The sequence below is a fragment of the Panthera pardus genome, unplaced genomic scaffold (genome assembly GCF_024362965.1).
Source record: "Panthera pardus isolate Hobbes unplaced genomic scaffold, ASM2436296v1 HiC_scaffold_10, whole genome shotgun sequence".
Taxonomy (NCBI): domain Eukaryota; kingdom Metazoa; phylum Chordata; class Mammalia; order Carnivora; family Felidae; genus Panthera; species Panthera pardus.
This window is the reverse complement of record NW_026526655.1, coordinates 11,011,495-11,029,695: the sequence shown is the minus strand read 5'-3', so window position 1 is coordinate 11,029,695 and position 18,201 is coordinate 11,011,495. Positions and strand designations below refer to the sequence as shown.

General features: G+C 41.3%; 1 protein-coding gene across 1 annotated transcript in view; it reads left to right on the top strand.

The window, feature by feature from the left end:
• The window catches only part of DAW1 (dynein assembly factor with WD repeats 1), a 63,835-nt gene extending 46,951 nt beyond the window's left edge, over positions 1–16,884 (top strand). The window contains exon 13 of the mRNA XM_053904153.1: positions 16,849–16,884. Within this exon, the coding sequence (XP_053760128.1) occupies positions 16,849–16,877 (29 nt within the window). The 3' untranslated portion in view covers positions 16,878–16,884. The remainder of the gene's footprint in view (positions 1–16,848) is intronic.
• The last annotated feature ends 1,317 nt before the right edge of the window (positions 16,885–18,201 follow it).

Here is an 18,201-nt window from a genome sequence, read left to right as displayed (position 1 = left end):
TTTCTGTTTTGGTTTTCTTTTAAGGTCCCACATAGAGTGAGATCATATGATATTTGTCTTTCTCTGTCTGACTTATTTCACTTAGCGAAATGCCCTCAAGGTCCATCTATATTGTTGCAAATGACAAGACTTCCTTCTTTTCTATGGCTGAGTACTATGCCATTGTATTTATATACCACATTTTTTAGTCTATTCATCCAGTGATGGACGCTGAGGTTGTTTCCATATCTTGGTTATTGTAAGTAATGTTGCAGGGAACATGGGGGTGCATAGATCTTTTCCAGTTAGAGTTTTCATTTTCTTCAGGAAATATCCAGAAGTGGAATTACTGAATCATATGGTTCTATTTTTAATTTTTTGAGGAAAGTCCATCCTGCATCGTGGCTGCACCAGTTTGCATTCCCACGTTTTTAGGAGGACATGTATGTTTGGAAATTAACTAGAAGTTGTATTACTTATTTTGTGATTTTACTTTGTGCAGCTAGGAATGAGAGGCAAAATTGGAATGGAAACTTAATCTTCCCTCATATTCAAAAGTGTATCTATGCTTCCTCCCCCCAGAAAAGAAGCTGCCAACCTACACTGATAAAAATAAGGTCGCATATAAGGAAGGCAAAATGGATATCACTTAATAGAAAATATGAATTGAGTTCATAGTGGATGTAAAATATATGGGCAGGTTTTTCTTAAAAAAATGTTAAACAGGATAGACATTCAGATGAATGAATTAAAAAATCTGGATGGAAAGCAACTGGGATACCAGGAAAATTCATCCAACACCAACCTGATTACTGCTGAAATACTGAAAGCTATTTTTTTAAAAAGGTTTTTCTATGTAAACGTGCCTTAATGCATATTAAAAGTTACTGTTAAAAGATAAAGCACAAGGTAGAACCACTGATGCTTGAATCCGGAGCAGGAGAACACATGAGAGTCTCATGGAGTCATTTTCTTAATAATAACAAGAGTGGTCAGTGTGGCTGAGGGTGTCGCCCGCCAGACACTGCCCACCCACCTCACACATCATCCCTGCAACCCTCCAGCCAACCGTTTCCGAGCAGGTGACGGTCCTGATCTGAAAATGAGGAGGGTGAGTCACACTCAAGTTAGATAATCTACCAAAGACATCACGTCCATTATACTCCGTGCTTAAATGAACACTTATGGGAGAAGAGTATCAGATGTATCCGTGGGAAGGTTTGGGCTGAGAATTACCCCTCAGATCATCCACGGATGTCCAGAACCCAAGAAGAAAAAGAAAACAAAAGCAGAACAACATAAACAAAAACTTCAGTGCAGCTGCTGGAAGGAGGACCTTCAGAGATGGTGAAGCCAAGGAGAACTCGGATTAGAAAAACCTGGGCCAAAACTTAGCTACTTCTTACGAACCCAGGAAGAAGAAGCTGCCATTGGCTCTTCCTCTGACTCTGATGGCTTTAGGGAAAGTCGCAATACTGTTTTGTTACGTCATTCAATAGAGAGAGCCATTGTATGGTCATGGAGGTCATTCTACGTCTCACTGACCTATTTAGCTGTAGGAAGCCCTTGGTCAGAAAAGGCTCCTCTAATTTTTATGTGTTGAGGCAATCTTTCTTCATAGAATATTTATTAAGGTTTCCAGTAGTATTTTTTATTATCGAAGTATAGTTGGCATACAATGTGGCGTTACTTTGAGATGAACAACATAGCGATTCCACAATTCTATACATTCCCCAGTGCTCACCTCCAGAAGTGTCGTCACTGGCTGTCACCACATGTTACTACAACCGTATTTACTATATTCCTTATGCTGTCCTTTTCATCTCTGTGACTTATTTAATAACTGGAAGTTTTACTTCTTCCAGCAGTATTTTTAAAACTACTTAAAAAAAATGTTTGGACACTGAAGATCATAAGAGAAGCGATAATATACTCACTTAATTTTCATCTGGAGTGTTGTAGACAGGAAGTGAAGTGTGTGTGGAGTCTGGAGTCAAATTGCCTGGACGTATGTTCTTCCTCTTTTTTAATGTTTATTTATTTATTTTGAGGGGGGAGGGGCAGCGAGAGAGGGGAGAGACAGAATCCCAAGCAGGCTCCACACTCAGTGTGGAGCCGGACGCAGGGCTCGATCTCACAACCATGAGATCATGACCTGAGCCAAAGTCAAGAGTTGGACACTCAACCAACCGAGCCACCCAGGCGCCCCTGCCTGGCCATAATACTCTGATTTCAACTTTGAATTGTTGGACCATTACCCCCACCACGCTGCCTCAGTTTCCTCAGTTAGACAATGGTGATAATAATCATTCTTGTTTTGAGGATTGGGAATATCTGGCAAGCATGATGAATATTTTCTATTACTCTTTTAAACAGTGACTTAGCAGTCACCTTAAAAAAAGTATCTTTGATACATGAGCGTATTTCTCAGGAAAGAACATAGCATTATTTACTCAGAAGTGATAGTTGAAACATAACTCACTTTAATGTATTATAGGGATCCTGGGGAGAAATAGAACTCAAATTTTTATCAATTAAAATTTAAGAGCCCTGGGATCATTGTCCTGTTAAGATTTCTCTCTTGGACAGAAGCGCTGAGATGTGAGGTGATCATCAGTATAAATGATTAATGTCTAACCCATCTTCATATATTCAGATTTAATATAGGATTTTAGGAAAGCGAATCATTCTCATAAAAATGAAATCTCTTTTCTAACGACTCCTGTCTAAAACTGCAGTAGCTCATGGTTTAGCATAATGCCTGATTTAGAGACAAAATAAATGCTTTTTGAACTAAACACTGCTTTTTATACGCCCAACTTTTACATAGCGATTTAAAAACACATCCATAATCTTTCAAATTACAAGTGGCTTATCTCCTGTCTCCCCACAGCTGTGGTTATTCTTCAAACAATTTACCTTGGTGGGTCTCCAAAGGGGGGGAATTTGTAATGACAAGAAAAAGCAATTACTATAATTAAAGACGTGTTCCTTCTCAAACACAAAGAATTGTAAAAACTGGCTCAAAATTTCTATAATCTTTTTAGTTATCTTACCAAGATTATTTCATTTTTTTTGTTCAACTTCACGGTTATCTTGATTAGGATGATTTTCGTGGCAAGTAGCAAAATGCACAATTAAAACAAAGTCATTTCCAAAGTTGGTTGTTTAAAAAAATTTTAATGTTCTCTGTCAAAAATAAATAAATAAACATTTAAAAAAATTTTAAAAAGGGGGGGCGCCTGTGTGGCTCAGTCAGTTGACGGTCCGACTTTGGCTCAGGTCATGATCTCACGGTCTGTGAGTTCGAGTCCCACGTTGGGCTCTGTGCTGACAGCTCGGAGCTGGAGCCTACTTCCGATTCTGTGTCCCCCTCTCTCTCTGCCCCTCCCCTGCTCATGCTCTGTCTCTCTGTCTCTGTCTCTCTGTCTCTCTCTCTCTCTGTCAAAAATAAATAAAAAAACATTTAAAAAATGTTTTTTAATTTTAATGTTTATTTTTGAGAGAGAGACAGACAGACAGACAGAGCATAAGTGTGGGAGGGGCAGAGAGAGAGAGAGGGAGACACAGAATCTGAAGTAGGCTCCAGGCTCTGAGCTGTCAGCACAGAGCCAGAGGCGGGGCTTGAACCCTTGAGCCGTGAGATCATGCCCTGAGCTGAAGTCAGATGCTTACCTGACTCGGCCACCCAGGTGCACCCCCCCAAAATTGGTTATTTAGTGGCAAGAGGACCCAAGGACTCAGGGTTTGAGGGCTTTCCCTTTTGTTTCCTATTGTTGACTTGTCCTGTGTATCCTTCCTTGTTGCTAGATGCCTGACATGTTTTCTTGGTTTAGGTGTCTTGCCATCTTTTTAATCTCATCAACTCCAGAAAGAAAACTTCTTACTTCCCTTTCTATGACTTTCATTTGCCCTAACATCTTAGCAGTTCTATTCCTGCCACTGATGGAACCATCTTGCCTTTTTTCTCTTTATTTTCTCTATCTGCCCACCATATCATAAACACTTGCCTCAATTAAAAAAAACAACAACAATTCTAGCTATCCAGTCTTAGTGCCATTTTTATCTGTAATATGTAATCTCATCACCTCTGTACTAGAAACTGAGACAATCTTCTCGTTAATTATCTTGGCTTCCTTTTGCTCTATCAGATTATTGCTTTCTAAAATGAACAGAAAAATAATCCTCCAAATATTTATATGTTTTACGGTTTACAAGACTTTTACATAACTCAGTTCATTCGATAAAGAGGAATGAAGTAGGAATTATTGGAGCCCAAATTTAGAATTGATAACACATAATTTAGGAGAGGGAGGGTGGCTTGCCCAAGATCATTTGGCCAGGGAGTAGCCAGACATGAACTCACAGCCTAGAAAGGCTATAATGTATACATACACACACACACACACACACAGACGTATATATACATATATATGTACATATATACATTTATTATCATATATGTGTGTGTGTGTGTATCTATATATGGCCAAGAGAGGCCTCAAATAATGGTGTGTTGCCTGAGTTTTTCCAACATGGTTAGTGTGTGTTTCACATACTAGCATGTACTTTTTATTTTTAAAAAAAAATTTTTTTGTTAACGTTTATTTATTTTTGAGACAGAGAGAGACAGAGCATGAACGGGGGAGGGGCAGAGAGAGAGGGAGACACAGAATGGAAGCAGGCTCCAGGCTCTGAGCCATCAGCCCAGAGCCCGACGCGGGGCTCGAACTCACGGACCGCGAGATCATGTCCTGAGCTGAAGTCGGACGCTTAACCGACTGAGCCACCCAGGCGCCCCTAGCATGTACTTTTTAAAAATTGTTTGGATTTCCTTTGAATCCTCTATATAACTTTTCATTTTTTAAATGTTTATTTATTTATTTTGAGAGAGAGAGAGCAGAGGAGGGGCAGAGAGAGAGAGAGTCCCAAGCAGCCTCTGCACTGTCAGCACAGAGCCCAATGTGGGGCTTGAACTCACAAACTGAGATCATGACCTGAGCCAAAGTCAAGAGTCAGACGTTGAAGCTACTGAGCCACCCATGCACCCCCTGAATAACTTTTTAAAAATAAACATGATGAAGCCTGGTTCTTTTTTCCAATTAATACAAGTTTGAGTTTGGACCTTTATTAGGCATTCAGTTATTTAGTAGCAGGGTCCCAATTTCCTGTGGCCTGGGAATCCTAAATTCACATTTCTCCTAGCAATCATATCGTAACAGAGTAGAAATGTTTATGCCAAACATTACAGATACCAGATGAAAATTAAAAATAAAAGCTTCTGGAAGTAGACAAGAGCAAGGGCTCAGATTCTTTTTTTTTTTTTTTTTTTTAATGTTTTTTATTCTTGAGAGTGAGAGAGACAGAGCGTGAGGGGGGAGGGGCAGAGAGAGGGAGACACAGAATCCGAAGCAGGCTCCAGGCTCTGAGCTGTCAGCACAGAACCCAACGCGGGACTCGAACTCACAGACTGAGATTATGAGCTGAGCTGAAGTTGGACACTTAACTGACAGAGCCACCCGGGTGCCCCACAAAGGACCTCATTTTTAAATGCAGTCTGTGATATCCAAAGTACTGATTTTTGACTTACTAACACAATAAGCCAGTGACAGGTTATGATTCACATATATTTCTTTCCTTTCCCTTACATTGGAATGAGTTTATCATTCTTAAATATGGCCCAGGTCCACCTATACGGTTAAAGGGAGTAAAGATTCTAGCACAGAAAAGTGTCCTCTCCACAGCTGTACTCATTCTGGTGGGATCCCTGAGCCCAACTAGATTCAATTATGGTTGGTTGTGACTTGATTCACCTCTGCTTTTGGCAAGCGCCATCTTTTATGTTGTTATTTTTCATGATTTAAACATCAATATTGAGATTCCTCAAAAGACTAAACATAAAATTACCATATGACCCAACAATTGCACTCCTAGGTATATATGCTCCCTACCCCCCAAAATGAAAAATGGTACATAAACATGATGTACCCTCATATTCATGGCAGCACTATTCACAACCGCTTAACTGTCTTACCAACGGGTGTATGGATAAACACGTTGTGGTATATCTATACAACACAATATTATTCAGCCATAAAAATGAAGTATTGATATACGCTACAATGTAGGTAAACCTCTGTTGAAAACATTATGCTGTAAGTAAGAGAATCCAGATACAAAAGATCATATATTGGGTAATCCCATTTATTTGCTGTATCCAGAATAGGTAAATCCATAAAGACAGAATGTAGATTGGTGGTTTTGCCACAGATCGGGGGTAAGGAGAAATGGACAGCACCTGGTTTACAGGAGCAGAGTTTTATTTTAGGGTGAATTGTTCACATTAAAATGGTTCATTTTATGTTATATGAATTTCACCTCAATAAAAGTATATCAAATGTTCAATCTAGGTCCAGTCTTTTGCAAGTAGTTAAGTTGTTAATTTTCTTGGTTTTCACAGCATGGTATACTTGGGTGTTTTTGTTTTGTTTTGTTTTGTTTTTTTGTTTTTGTTTTTTTGTTTGTTTTTTTGTTTGTTTGTTTGTTTTTTTTTTGCCTGTCAGAGGCATATTGTTTAAAGGAAATTCACACCTTGACCTCATGAAGAAAAAGACATACTCAGTAAAGACATGGGTATTAATTCTTTAGACATAGTCATAGCTGGATTATATCTTTCAACAATTACTTATTGTCTCTGAGACACTAGGTGCAAAGAACTTGATTAGGTTTTTTTGGTGAAAAGGCTATGTAATTTCGGGAATTTCATTTTTATTTTTTTTTAGAAATAAAAGTATATTGTGGAGAAGTATACTTTGATATAAAACCTAAAGGATGAAATGATTGAATCATGATGGGAAAAACACTTTCTTATTATTGCATAAAATCTGGCCCAGAAAGAGAGTATTCAGTTGGTTTTTGTGCTTTGGAAGTTACAAGATCCAGAAGCCTTCAAAATGTCTTCTGATGACAATTCATGTTTTGATACTTTCGGACTTTGGTTTGGTTATATGAGAGTAGTCTGTGTTTGGGAATGTTACTTTTAGGATTGCCCTGTTCTTTTAGGGTGAACACGGTGGAATTTTACAGGCCTCTATTCATTGTAACATCTGGAAGATTCCACCAGGGGGTTTTTATAGCTTTCAGTCTTCTACTCCTTTTTACTAGCCACCTCCACCACCTTTTTCTCCTTCCCTCTGAAATACTCTGGTTTTTATAAGAAATCCTCAGAAAGGATATCGGCTTAAAACATGGAGAGGAAATGATAAAGTTGTGTGTGTGTGTGTGTGTGTGTGTGTGTGTGTCACAGGGGTCCTTAAATTCTGCACATTAAGGTAAAACCATCAGTTTCTCTCTACTCCTAAATTTCCTCTTGAGTTTGGAATTTCAGTTTCATTACTAGATCTGACAAACGAGTTTATGAGAATGCAAGAGGTGGAAATCTCAGAAAAGCTGTCTGGAAGCTGTAAATACAACGAAGACCAGAACTGCTATTCATTCTACCTTCTGGGAAATGTTGGATGCGTCTCTCCGAACAAAGTTGCCTTTGCGACTATTTTCTTGGGACTGTGAGATCTTAAGGAAGTAATTAATGTTCCTTCTCACTAATGAAAAAGTAGAAAATGTTGCTGTTTTGAAAGTGCATAAGGTTGCCTGCCTTTATTCTCTTGTCTCAGCAGGTGGCAGTGTTTATCTTTTGGCAGATGAATTGTTGCTTCTAATAGCTACAAATGGAGAGTAAAAAGAGTAAACTTTTTATTCTCTGTCCTTTAAAGATCAGGGTTATGTGGGGATATATAACCATGCTCAGATTTTGGTGTGGTTTACGCTTAGGGCCATCCTGGCGTCTCTGGGGCAAACGACACATCTTGATGCAGTGTAGAGATATTTTTCTATCTATGAGGACTTAGACCAGTAGGGTGAATGGGAGACAGTTCTTTTTTTTTCCCTCTAGGTCCCTCTATTAATCATTTTAAAACAACACAATCAATCTGTCAAGGAATCCAACCTTCATTTACGTCTTTTAATGGTAATACCTGATCAGAGTGTAACATCGATTCCTTTTATGTTTTAATAAAGTTTACTGTAATTTCACTGGGTGAGAGTCTAAGAATTGTGAATACTTTGAACTTCAGTATGTTAACATGGCCATAAATCAAAAGGGTCAAATTGGTTTGTGTTGGGCTATGAAGGACAAGAGTAAGTCTGAGACTAAATTAACAACGGATGCTTATTCATAAAACTTGTGGGAGGGAGAGCCAGGTGCTGTCACTTTCCTTCCAGCGGGAGTTTAACTGTTCAACGGAGAGTCAGTTTCATGGAGTAAAAACATGAAACACCGAGTCTCTGACGAGTGTTCTATTAGGATGGGCGCTTTGGGAACACCTTTGCACTTTTGGTGGGAATGCAAACTGGTAACTTCCTAATTGGTCTTCGGGTATTTTAGGCAGTCCTTAGTTGGTTTCAAGGGGGCACACAGATAGCTTGGGGACATTTCAAAAGAAGGATTGCTCAATGTTATGGGCAAAGGGTTCTCCCCCCCCCCCCCCCCCGTGGTGGCTATTTCCTGGAATAAATGGGAATGCTTTATCGCCCTCAAACTGTCATACTATATTCGTTATTTGGTGAGGGATGGCTGCTGTGACAGCCAGTTTCTTATGAAGGACAGCATTTTGGTAATTAAAAACATGAATTCAGGAATCAGAATTCCCGTCTCAATACCATGTTCAACCACTTCTTAGATGTGGGACTTTGAGAATTCAAACACCCCTTAGCTCAGTTTTCTCATCTTTAAGAGAGGACTAGCAATAGTATGGGCAAGTTTGTGAGCGTTAAATAAATTAAATTAATAGAGACATAATGAGACTGATACAATGTAAACATTCAATTAATGGGGAAGCTAATATTATTCGTAGATGCTGCTTCAATGATTTGGATTTAAAGGATTTAAGAGTTGAGAAAGAATTTGCACATTCAAGGCGAATTTTCTTATTAATTCATGATGGTTTGGGGCCTGTCTGCAATAGACAAAGCCTTCTAATTCACCTTCTCCTAGGAAATTAATAAGGAAGGGATATCTTGAGGGCTCATCTCTCATGAGTTCTCACGGATTCAGGTATGTGAATAAAATTTCGGTTCAGCTTAACACACACGTTGTCTCTAGAGCTCTGAATCAGCCCAGAGTTTCTATATTTTTCCCCTTTTGCAAAGCTGTGTTTTAGGTAAAGCCTTGTCCAGCCTGCACAGCCACGGAAATCACGGTTGAAGAGGAAGAAGATGCAAATGCCATTAATTAAGTGGAATTTCAAAATTCTTCCTGAAACCCTCCTCTTAGTGCTCGAGGAGATGTTCTTATTAGGGAAATTAGAGGGGATTTATCAAACACTTCTCAGAAATATCTTAAAGGTGGAAATAGTCCCCAGGATGCTCTCATGTGCCTATTAAAATGTCAGTGATTTGCATGTGTCGGAGGAGTTGACAAATGCCCCCAGATTTGGATTTTAATTACTCACACTGGTCGATCAAAGGAGCCAGTGTCCCTTCAGTGAGAGTGAGCACACTCTCCCGTCGTCACCTCCGGCGTGTGATGGGCAACGTGTCGGGTTTGGACTCAATGCCAAACATGCAATAATCCCCTTTGAATCTTTTGTGATGTGGTTCCTAGTTTTAGTGTTTTTCTTCATCCTAAACACTGCCAGTTGCTAGTATTGGACTCATTCTCCTCTTTAATTATGGAAATAGCAGTTCAAGGAGGAATGGCTGAATTTCGGCTCCAGGTAGAAGTGGTTTTCCCGTTTTCCCGGAGGAATATACACTCCCGCAGGGGGAGATGACACTGGGTGTTTTTCCCCACGCCGGAGAAGACTTGTTTCCCAGGTGTGCCTGAGGCAAAGGGACACGCGCAATTATTTTCTAGGTCAGAAAATCTCCGACAGGGAGTAGAGTAACTGTTACAGTTATTAACTCTTGGGTTATTACCATGAATAATCAGCTAGGTTGAGTCATGCGCAGTTGCCAATGTTGACAAATGTTGATCTCCAAAAAGTAATTTCGTGTGGGTCACCCTGCTGTATTGCTGTATACGTGCAAGGTGAGAGATTTTATGTCCGTGTTTGTTCTCAGACGGATCCTTGATCACGGCCCACGCCCATTATTGTGGCCTGGTGCCCTCCTCTTGCAGAAGGCAGACGGCAGGCTTCCAAAAATGGCTGATGGTATCTTGACCTTGATCATTGGCAGAGAACTCGCACTTAACACGGTGTGTGCCACAGAGTGTGCCCTCTGGAATGAGACAGGGCTCACCTCATCATTTTATTATTATGCGTAAGTCATTTGACCTTCTTGGGTTTGTTTCCTCATCTATAAAGTACGAATATAATAATAGACTGAAATGAGATAATACACACAAGGAAAAACCAACTCAAAGGCTGTGGGATAGCTGGCAGGTAAGAAGTGTCCTTGACCTTGCGTTACTCCATTAAGAATGCGCCATCTCAGGGTTGCAATCGGTGTTGACTTGGGTGATGGGGACAATGACGATCTTGCATGAACTGCCCTTGTGGGTGCTTCTCTGCCTTTCTGAATGCCAGAACCCTCCCTTCCTAAATGTGCTTCTCTCTAGCCACTCAGAGTTTACTGACTCCCTTGGGAAAAGCAGGTGGCCTATATTTAGAATAGCATCAGCTGCTTTCTTAAGCATTTGAGCTAATGCTTACAAGTATTAATCACAAAAACTTTTTAAGCATTGGCGGAAAGTAAACATTTTGTTTCAGACAGTCTTTTAAATATCCCAAGGGTCTTTTAGACTTGGTTTGAGAAGGAGGATAAAAATAGAAGAGTATGAACATATATATCTGGGAACAAGTCTCTTTGGAGGGAAGTCAGTTCCTGCAAAATATACATTATAACCTATATAGATAATTAGTACATGAATCATCTTCGCAAGTTTCACCTTCAGTTTTGAACAGTCTAATGAAGTGATGTCATGTCAGGTGTTCATACAGTTCACTGTTTAAAGAAGAGGCTCAAATCTCCCGTTCTTACGTTCTAAGGTATCGGGGAACTGGTCCTAACCTAATTTCTGCCCTAGTCTTTCTTGCTCTCTGATATCCAAGATGTTATGGGATAAATTGTATCTTTCCAAAATTCTTATGTTGAAATCCTAATCCACTTCAGAATGCAATCAGAGTGTAATTATATCTAGAGATAAGGCCTTTAAAGAGGTGATTATGTTAAGGTCTCTAAGATGGTCCCAAATCCAATCTGACTGGTGTCTAAAGGGGAAATTTGTACACTCGAGGAGACACTGGGATGCACACGCACAGAGAAAAGACCATGTGAAGACAAAGCAAGATGGCCAAGTCAAGGAGAGAAGCTCAAGGAGAAGCCAAACCTGTCAAAAGCTTGATCTTCGACTTCCAGGCTCCAGAACTGTGAGAAACCCATTTCTGTGGCTTAAGCCATCCAGTTTGTGGTGTTTTGTTATGGCGGCCTGAGCTGACTAATACAGTAGATAACTAGACCACTCATCAGGTCTCAGATACATGCCAGACCTTCCTCCCTCTGTGATTTTACTGTTACCTGTTTTAGTCCACTTGGCTATTACAAAATAATGTCACAGACTTGGGGGGTGTGGCTTACAAACACCAGAAATTTATTTCTCACAGTTTTAGAGGCTGGAAGATCCAAGATCAAGGCACCAGCGGATGCAGTGTTTGGTGAGAGCCTGCTTCTTGGTTCATAGATGGCCATTTTCTTGCTGTGTCCTCGCATGGTGATGACACAAGGGAGCTCTCTGGGGTTCCATGAGGGCATATAATCCCATTCATGTGAGTTCTACCTTCACGACCTAGTTAGCTCCCCAAAGCCCCACCTCCTAATGCTATCACACTGGGGGTTAATTTTCAACATACGAATTTGGTGGGGGGCACCTATCTACCCTAAAACTCATTTTCTTGTATCTGCAGCTGGACAACCCCCCACCCCATGCTTTACACTTGACCCCAGATATCATTTTTTCCTTGACCTCTTCTTTGATCCCCCCCACCCATCCTTACCCCTCCAAGGTGGGAAAGATCTTCATCCCAAATTCCCTTTGTGCATGTCTATTTTATAATTTTAAGGTATGTTATTCTTAAGAATATGGACTGGGTTTCAAGAACTTGGGCTGGAGGTGAAAAAGTTGAAGGGGCCATCGGTCATCAGAGGCAATCGTTTGTTTTAGAATGAATGAAGCTTATGCCTGATTTCAGACTGATAAAATTGTTCGAGTGGCAAAAGGAAGGTTGCAGAGTTAGAAGGAAACTGAAACTTGCTGGAACCTGGTGTTAAAGGAGACAGAAGAGGTGGTCAAAGAACAGACAGAAGGTTGATGTTGAAAGAAAAAAAGAGTTCATGTTCTGACTCTGGATGGGAGGATGTGGGGAAGAAGGTAATTTTCCTAATTTTGTGGGTTGTTGTTTCTAAAACATGCAAAGCATGAGCTCGAGCCAGATTCCTGAATCCCTCTACCCATCATGCTGGATCTGTGACGCAGAGGGCTTTTCAATTCCATTCAGTCTTTTCCTTCTTTCTTTCTTTCTTTTTTTTAAGTTTATCTATTTATTTTGAAAGAGACAGAGACAACACGAGTAGGGGAGGGGCAAAGCGAGAGGGAGGCAGAGAATCCCAAGCAGGCTCTGCACTGTCAGTGCGGATCCTGATGCAGAGCTAGAACTCACCAACAGTGAGAGCATGACCTGAGCTAAAAACAAGAGTCGGATGCTTAACAGGGTGCGCCACCCAGGTGCCCCATCAAATCCTTTCAGTCTTAGTGTTTCCATATCTTCAGTGGGCAAAATTGTCACTGTCATCAAAGGATTAAAAGAATAACACATGTTTAGCACAGAACCTAACGACAGTGATAACAAAACTCCTATTTAGTAATATCAGTGTCCTCCTGACAAAGGACAGATTGGGTAGATTGCTCCTTGGAGGAAAGAATGTACTCACCTGAGGAATCATGGAGCCTCTCACAAAGGGAATTTTGGAAAGGATTTATTACAGGGTTTGGAACTGTGTTAGGTTCTTGGGGGAGTGTTTAGGGACTTTGCTCTTTACTCCAGGTTGCTCTCAGAAAGCGGGTGCAATTCTGTGATTGGATATACTCAGATTTTTTTGCAACTGGTAAATTTTATGTAATTGGTGAGGGAACAGGCACCACTCATACAAGCCAGGAGAGGGGGATGTTTGGTCATTTTTGTGCTTAAACAATGCTAATACTCTGGCTGTGTTTGGACATGATAATGGAGTGGTTTTGTTTTTGCCTTGATGTCAAGGAAGTAGCAACACCAAGAGCTGGCTGATAAATGCCTGATGACCTTGGTTTCTGTAGGGCTGTCTGCTGAGAATTTGGTGCTTAGAGACTGAGAGGAAGGTTGCCTTTTTTTTTTTTTTCTCCCAATAGTCACTGAAGGAAATCCAAAAGGCTGATGGGCAGGCACCAAAGGTTGAGCCAGTCGGGACCACGGATGTGTGTAGGCATCGTACTGAGATTGTGGGATTCTCTCCCAAGGTGTTTGGTGGCACAGCACAGGTGTGGAGAAGGCATGTCCTGCACGTGGCTCTGGCCTGGGGTTTACTGAGAGACCAGGACAAAAGGACAGCAGCAAAATCGAGAGTGCCAGGGAGAACAGCTCTGTTGGTTGGCCGTGAGGTAGGGGTAGTGCAGTTCGCAGAGAGAGAATATGGGGAGACTAACCTCCAGCACAAGAGTCTTTTAGAAAACCCAGAAGTCCTTCTGGGTCATGAGAAGATCCCTGGCTAGAAGGAGTCTAGGGCATTGGAAATGAGAAAGTCGGGGGGAAATGGAAAGTCTGCATCGCAGAATGAACCAAGCAAGTAGACTGAATTCTCTCTGGGCCACTTGGGATTTGTCAGTCTTCCCTTTTCTTCTAAGACAGGATCTAGGTGAGGTGACAAATACCCTGTCTCTGTCCACAATGACCCTCACCTTTCCCTCTCCTGAAAGGTGGCATTCTCTCACATTCCATTTTTAGAGGATGTTCCACTTGAGTCAAGATGATGCTTCTGGCACTGACACTCTGTGCGGCGGTTTGTCGTGCGGGCTACGAAGCAGCCTTACCCCCCCACCCCCACCCCTCCCCCCCGGCTTCCGACACTTTCATGATGGAGTAGTTCATTTCTGCCTCCTCTCCCCCAGGGCTCTGGCACAACTTCACGGAGGAGAGATGAGGTCGGAAAAAACCTTGTCAGCACCTATTTGTGGTTTTTACAAAACTCCCTCTCCTCTCTCAGGGACTGATTGTCTTTGGAATAAACCTCAGAGCCCTAGAAGGCCACCTGTCAGGACCTCAGGAGAGTCATCATTGCCTTTCATGCTGGTCCCACCACCAGGAGGGACCCTCTTTTCACCCAGAGCTTCTCCAGAATGTGGCAGAATGCCCCAAACAATGATTGACTGACTGGTTAAATGAGTGAACTAATATTGACATGGCCTGTTACTTCGGCACTGATTTTCAATACATGTTTTATGGCACATTAGCTGTTCTTTAGAGGTTTCTTAGAGACATCCATGCCGGTGAGTGAGAATTCCGTCCTCCACATCTTTCTTTTCCAGAAGAGTTTAACTTTTTTGTTCTTCCTGACTTTAGCCTGCAAGTGAAATGCATTCAGAGAAAGGTTTTTGAATGTTTGAGACAGAGGGAGGAGAGAAAGAGAGAGAGAGAGAGAGAGCGAGCCACCACTGGCTACATTCCATCATGAAAAATCTGGTCTTGATTGAACCTTCCCAACTTACTTTCTTCTATTTGCTCTTATGAATTCTTTGTCTCATCTAGCTTGTCTCAGCCAGCTTATACAATGTATCTGAGAATGCCGTTTCCAGTCTCTACACTTTTGGTCCCTAATTCTCCATCCTGCAACTTCAGCTCATGGTGGAAATCTTCCCTCGTCACCATGGCTGGATGCTTTCTCCTTATGATGAATTGCATAGCATTTATGGTGCTTTTATGGCCCACCCTTTATATTGCATGCTTTTTCCCCATCTGGTTCATTCCCCATCTGGTTCATTCATTCACTCAGTCATTTGGCAAGTGTTCATTGGTGCCTGTTATGGACCATGCATGTTGCTAGCTATTGGGATTCATAATGAAGAACACAGATACCTCTGCCTTCAGAGTATACCGTCTAATGGAAGTTGGCATGTATTAATTAACCTTCAGTCAGAGAAATAGAATTGGTAGGAGATATATATTAAGAGATTTATTGTGAGGCTCACAGGATTTGAGGGATCACAAGAAGTGTCTGAAAGGCTCAGGGCAGGCCATCAGGATGAGCTGGGCGAAACTCTCAGACCCAAGCTGGAGCTGCTGCCCATGGGTAGAATTTCTCCCCAGAAGGCTTGGTTCTCCTCTTAGGATCTTTCATCTTGTTCAATCAGGTCCATTCATATGTAAGATAGCATTCCTTACTTCAAGTTAGCCGATTATGAACTTTGATCACCTCTACCAAATACCATGATAGCAACCTTCATAGCAAGTGTTTGATTGAATAACTGAGGACTGTGGCCTAAGTTGGCAGATAAAACTGACCATTGCAGGGGAAAACATTAAAGAAATCACTCGGGGGTGACTGGGTGGCTCAGTCAGCTAAGTGTCTGACTCTTGATTTCAGCTCACGTCATGATCTCACGGTCCATGAGTTTGAGCCCCTCATCAGGCTCTGCCCTGACAGTGCAGAGCCTGCTTGGGATTCTCTCTCTCTCTCTCTCTCTCTCTCTGCCCCTCCCCTGCTCATGTGCTCTCTCTCTCTCTTTCAAGATAAATAAATAAACTTAAAAAAAAAAGAAATAATTCGAAAATATCATGATAAGTTTCAGGAAGGAGAAAAGGTTCTCTATTTTCCTCTGCTGGAAGTTTAAAGTTAAATTTAATGTACAATTTTAAGATGTAAGAGACCTAATTTATTCCAGGAGTTTAATGCAAGTATCAAATCCACTGAGTCTCAAACCAGAAATCTTGATGAAAGATACTAATGCCTAAACCCTAATATGGACCAATTAAATTGAAATCTCTGGGGCTTAGCTTTGGCATTGGCATTTTGGAAAGGCATTTCTAGGTAATTCTTTGTTTGATTAAAACAAATTTTAATGTTTATTTATTTTTGAAGGAGAGAGAGAGCGTGAGTGGGGGACAAGCAGAGAGAGAGGGAGACAGAATCTGAAGCAGGCTTCAGGCGGTCAGGTCAGCACAGAGCCCAACACGGGGCTCGAACTCACGAACCGTGAGATCATGACCTGAGCCGAAGTCAGATGCTTAACCGACTGAGCCACCCAGGTACCCCTAGGTAATTCTAACACATAGAGTTGATAACAGCTGTTCTAACGAACTTGAATATTCTAGTTGTCCACCTTTATACTTGTTTTGATATTGAAATAAGCTTTTCATCATCCTTGGAAGTAAATACTTACATAAATTAGAAACAAATAATTATTTTAGCTCAAAATATGTGGGCTTATCGCAGCCACTGAGATCACTGAAGTTACCTCCCTGGATTGTACACCTATCACGGGCAAGTCCCGTGTGTTAGTTAATCATCAATTAGGATAGATAAGGTTAAGCTGCAATTACAAACAAACAAGCCAAAAAGACCCTCAGTTCTCAGGAGGTTAATAGACAGCAATTTATTTCTCACTTAGGCAAACTCTGCAATGGGTCTAGGCAACTGTTCGGGGCAGGTGTTCTCTCTGGATAGCTCATTAGTGAGATCTAGTTGATTTGCTTTAATATCTCTGCATTTAGCCCAATAACTGGCACATCGTAAGAGCTTACTAGATATTCAGCGAATTCACATCCTCATCTTCTTCTCTTTTAGATGTTGTGTGTGATTTTGTGTACGTGTAGGTAGCGGATCTACTTTTTCCCTCTCCAGGCGGGTGTTTCTCAGCCCGCTAGCTCTGTAGTCTACAGCTCCCCAAACCCATGGATCCTGGGAGTGGAAGAACAGATACCTGGCACCATGAGATCTTTGTGACGCCAACTGCAGTGACATCATCAGTGAAGAGAAGCTCCCTGCGATACCTGACCTTCGTCTCTTCAGACTTTCTCTTTTAGACCAAACAGAAAGGCAAGAGACCTTTTAGAAACCCCCCCATAAAAAGTCGATTTGCAATGAACCTGACTAGGTTCTGTGGAGAACCAGGATCACTTCTCTAGTCAGATACATCTCCCTGGTCAGCCCTGTCACCGCACATCCCAGATCTGAAGATTTGAGGCTTGCCTGAAAAGGCCTGTAGTCAGGGCCTCTCCAGGATCTTTCTAGTACCTGCACGCTTCTGCACTTCCTAGCCCTTCCTGTGAGAGATGTAGCCAACTGGTTAGAGAGGTTCACCAACAGACTCCCAGAGGGTGAACTTTCCATGAACATCTCCCCAGGACAAAGGAAAATGGGAACATTTCTATAGCAGAGAAGCATTGGGGAAGACACATCTTTATCCAGACGTTAAATTTTCATTGGAAATACTTGCTCTGGATTTAGATTTCATAAAATTTCCCATTGAAGAGTTAGGCTCGCATACCTAAATTTTCCAACCATATTTGAAAGTTGCCCAATAACTAAACTGAATACCAAATAATCGTTTTCCTCTCATAGACCACCCACATTGACAGACCCGGTTCATCTTTGTTAGAGGAATTGATTTGGCCTTGAAGCAAAAGCATCTGTTTCAAAATTACATATGTCCAAGTTTTAACTAAATTCATTAATCCCGCTATGAATCTTTATTATTAACTTCAAATTAATAAGCAAAATCAAAACTTCACTCCCTCAGTTACATTGTCCACATTTCAAATACTCAATAGCCATAAATGACTAGTGGCTACCATATTGGAGAGGATAGATATTGAAGATGTCAGTTCTGAATAACACAGTCAGGTGGATTTATGATAGTTATTCTGTAGCCAAGTCAAGGCAGAGGCCAAGGTCAAGCTGGATAACAGTATTCTGGATTCTGGATAACCTTTTCTTTGTCTGGCTTGGGAGGCTTACATTTTATGGGTAGACTGACTCTAGTTTGTCTTGAGCCATGGGGCTGCCAACCTCCAGGTAGTCCGAGGGCTTGCGACTATTACCCACTGTTTTTGTGTGGGAGATGCTCAAATATTTGTGGAGCGATTGCCAAGTTCATTTACTGCCTATTTGAACCTTAACCTGTTTTACCTTGAGAGA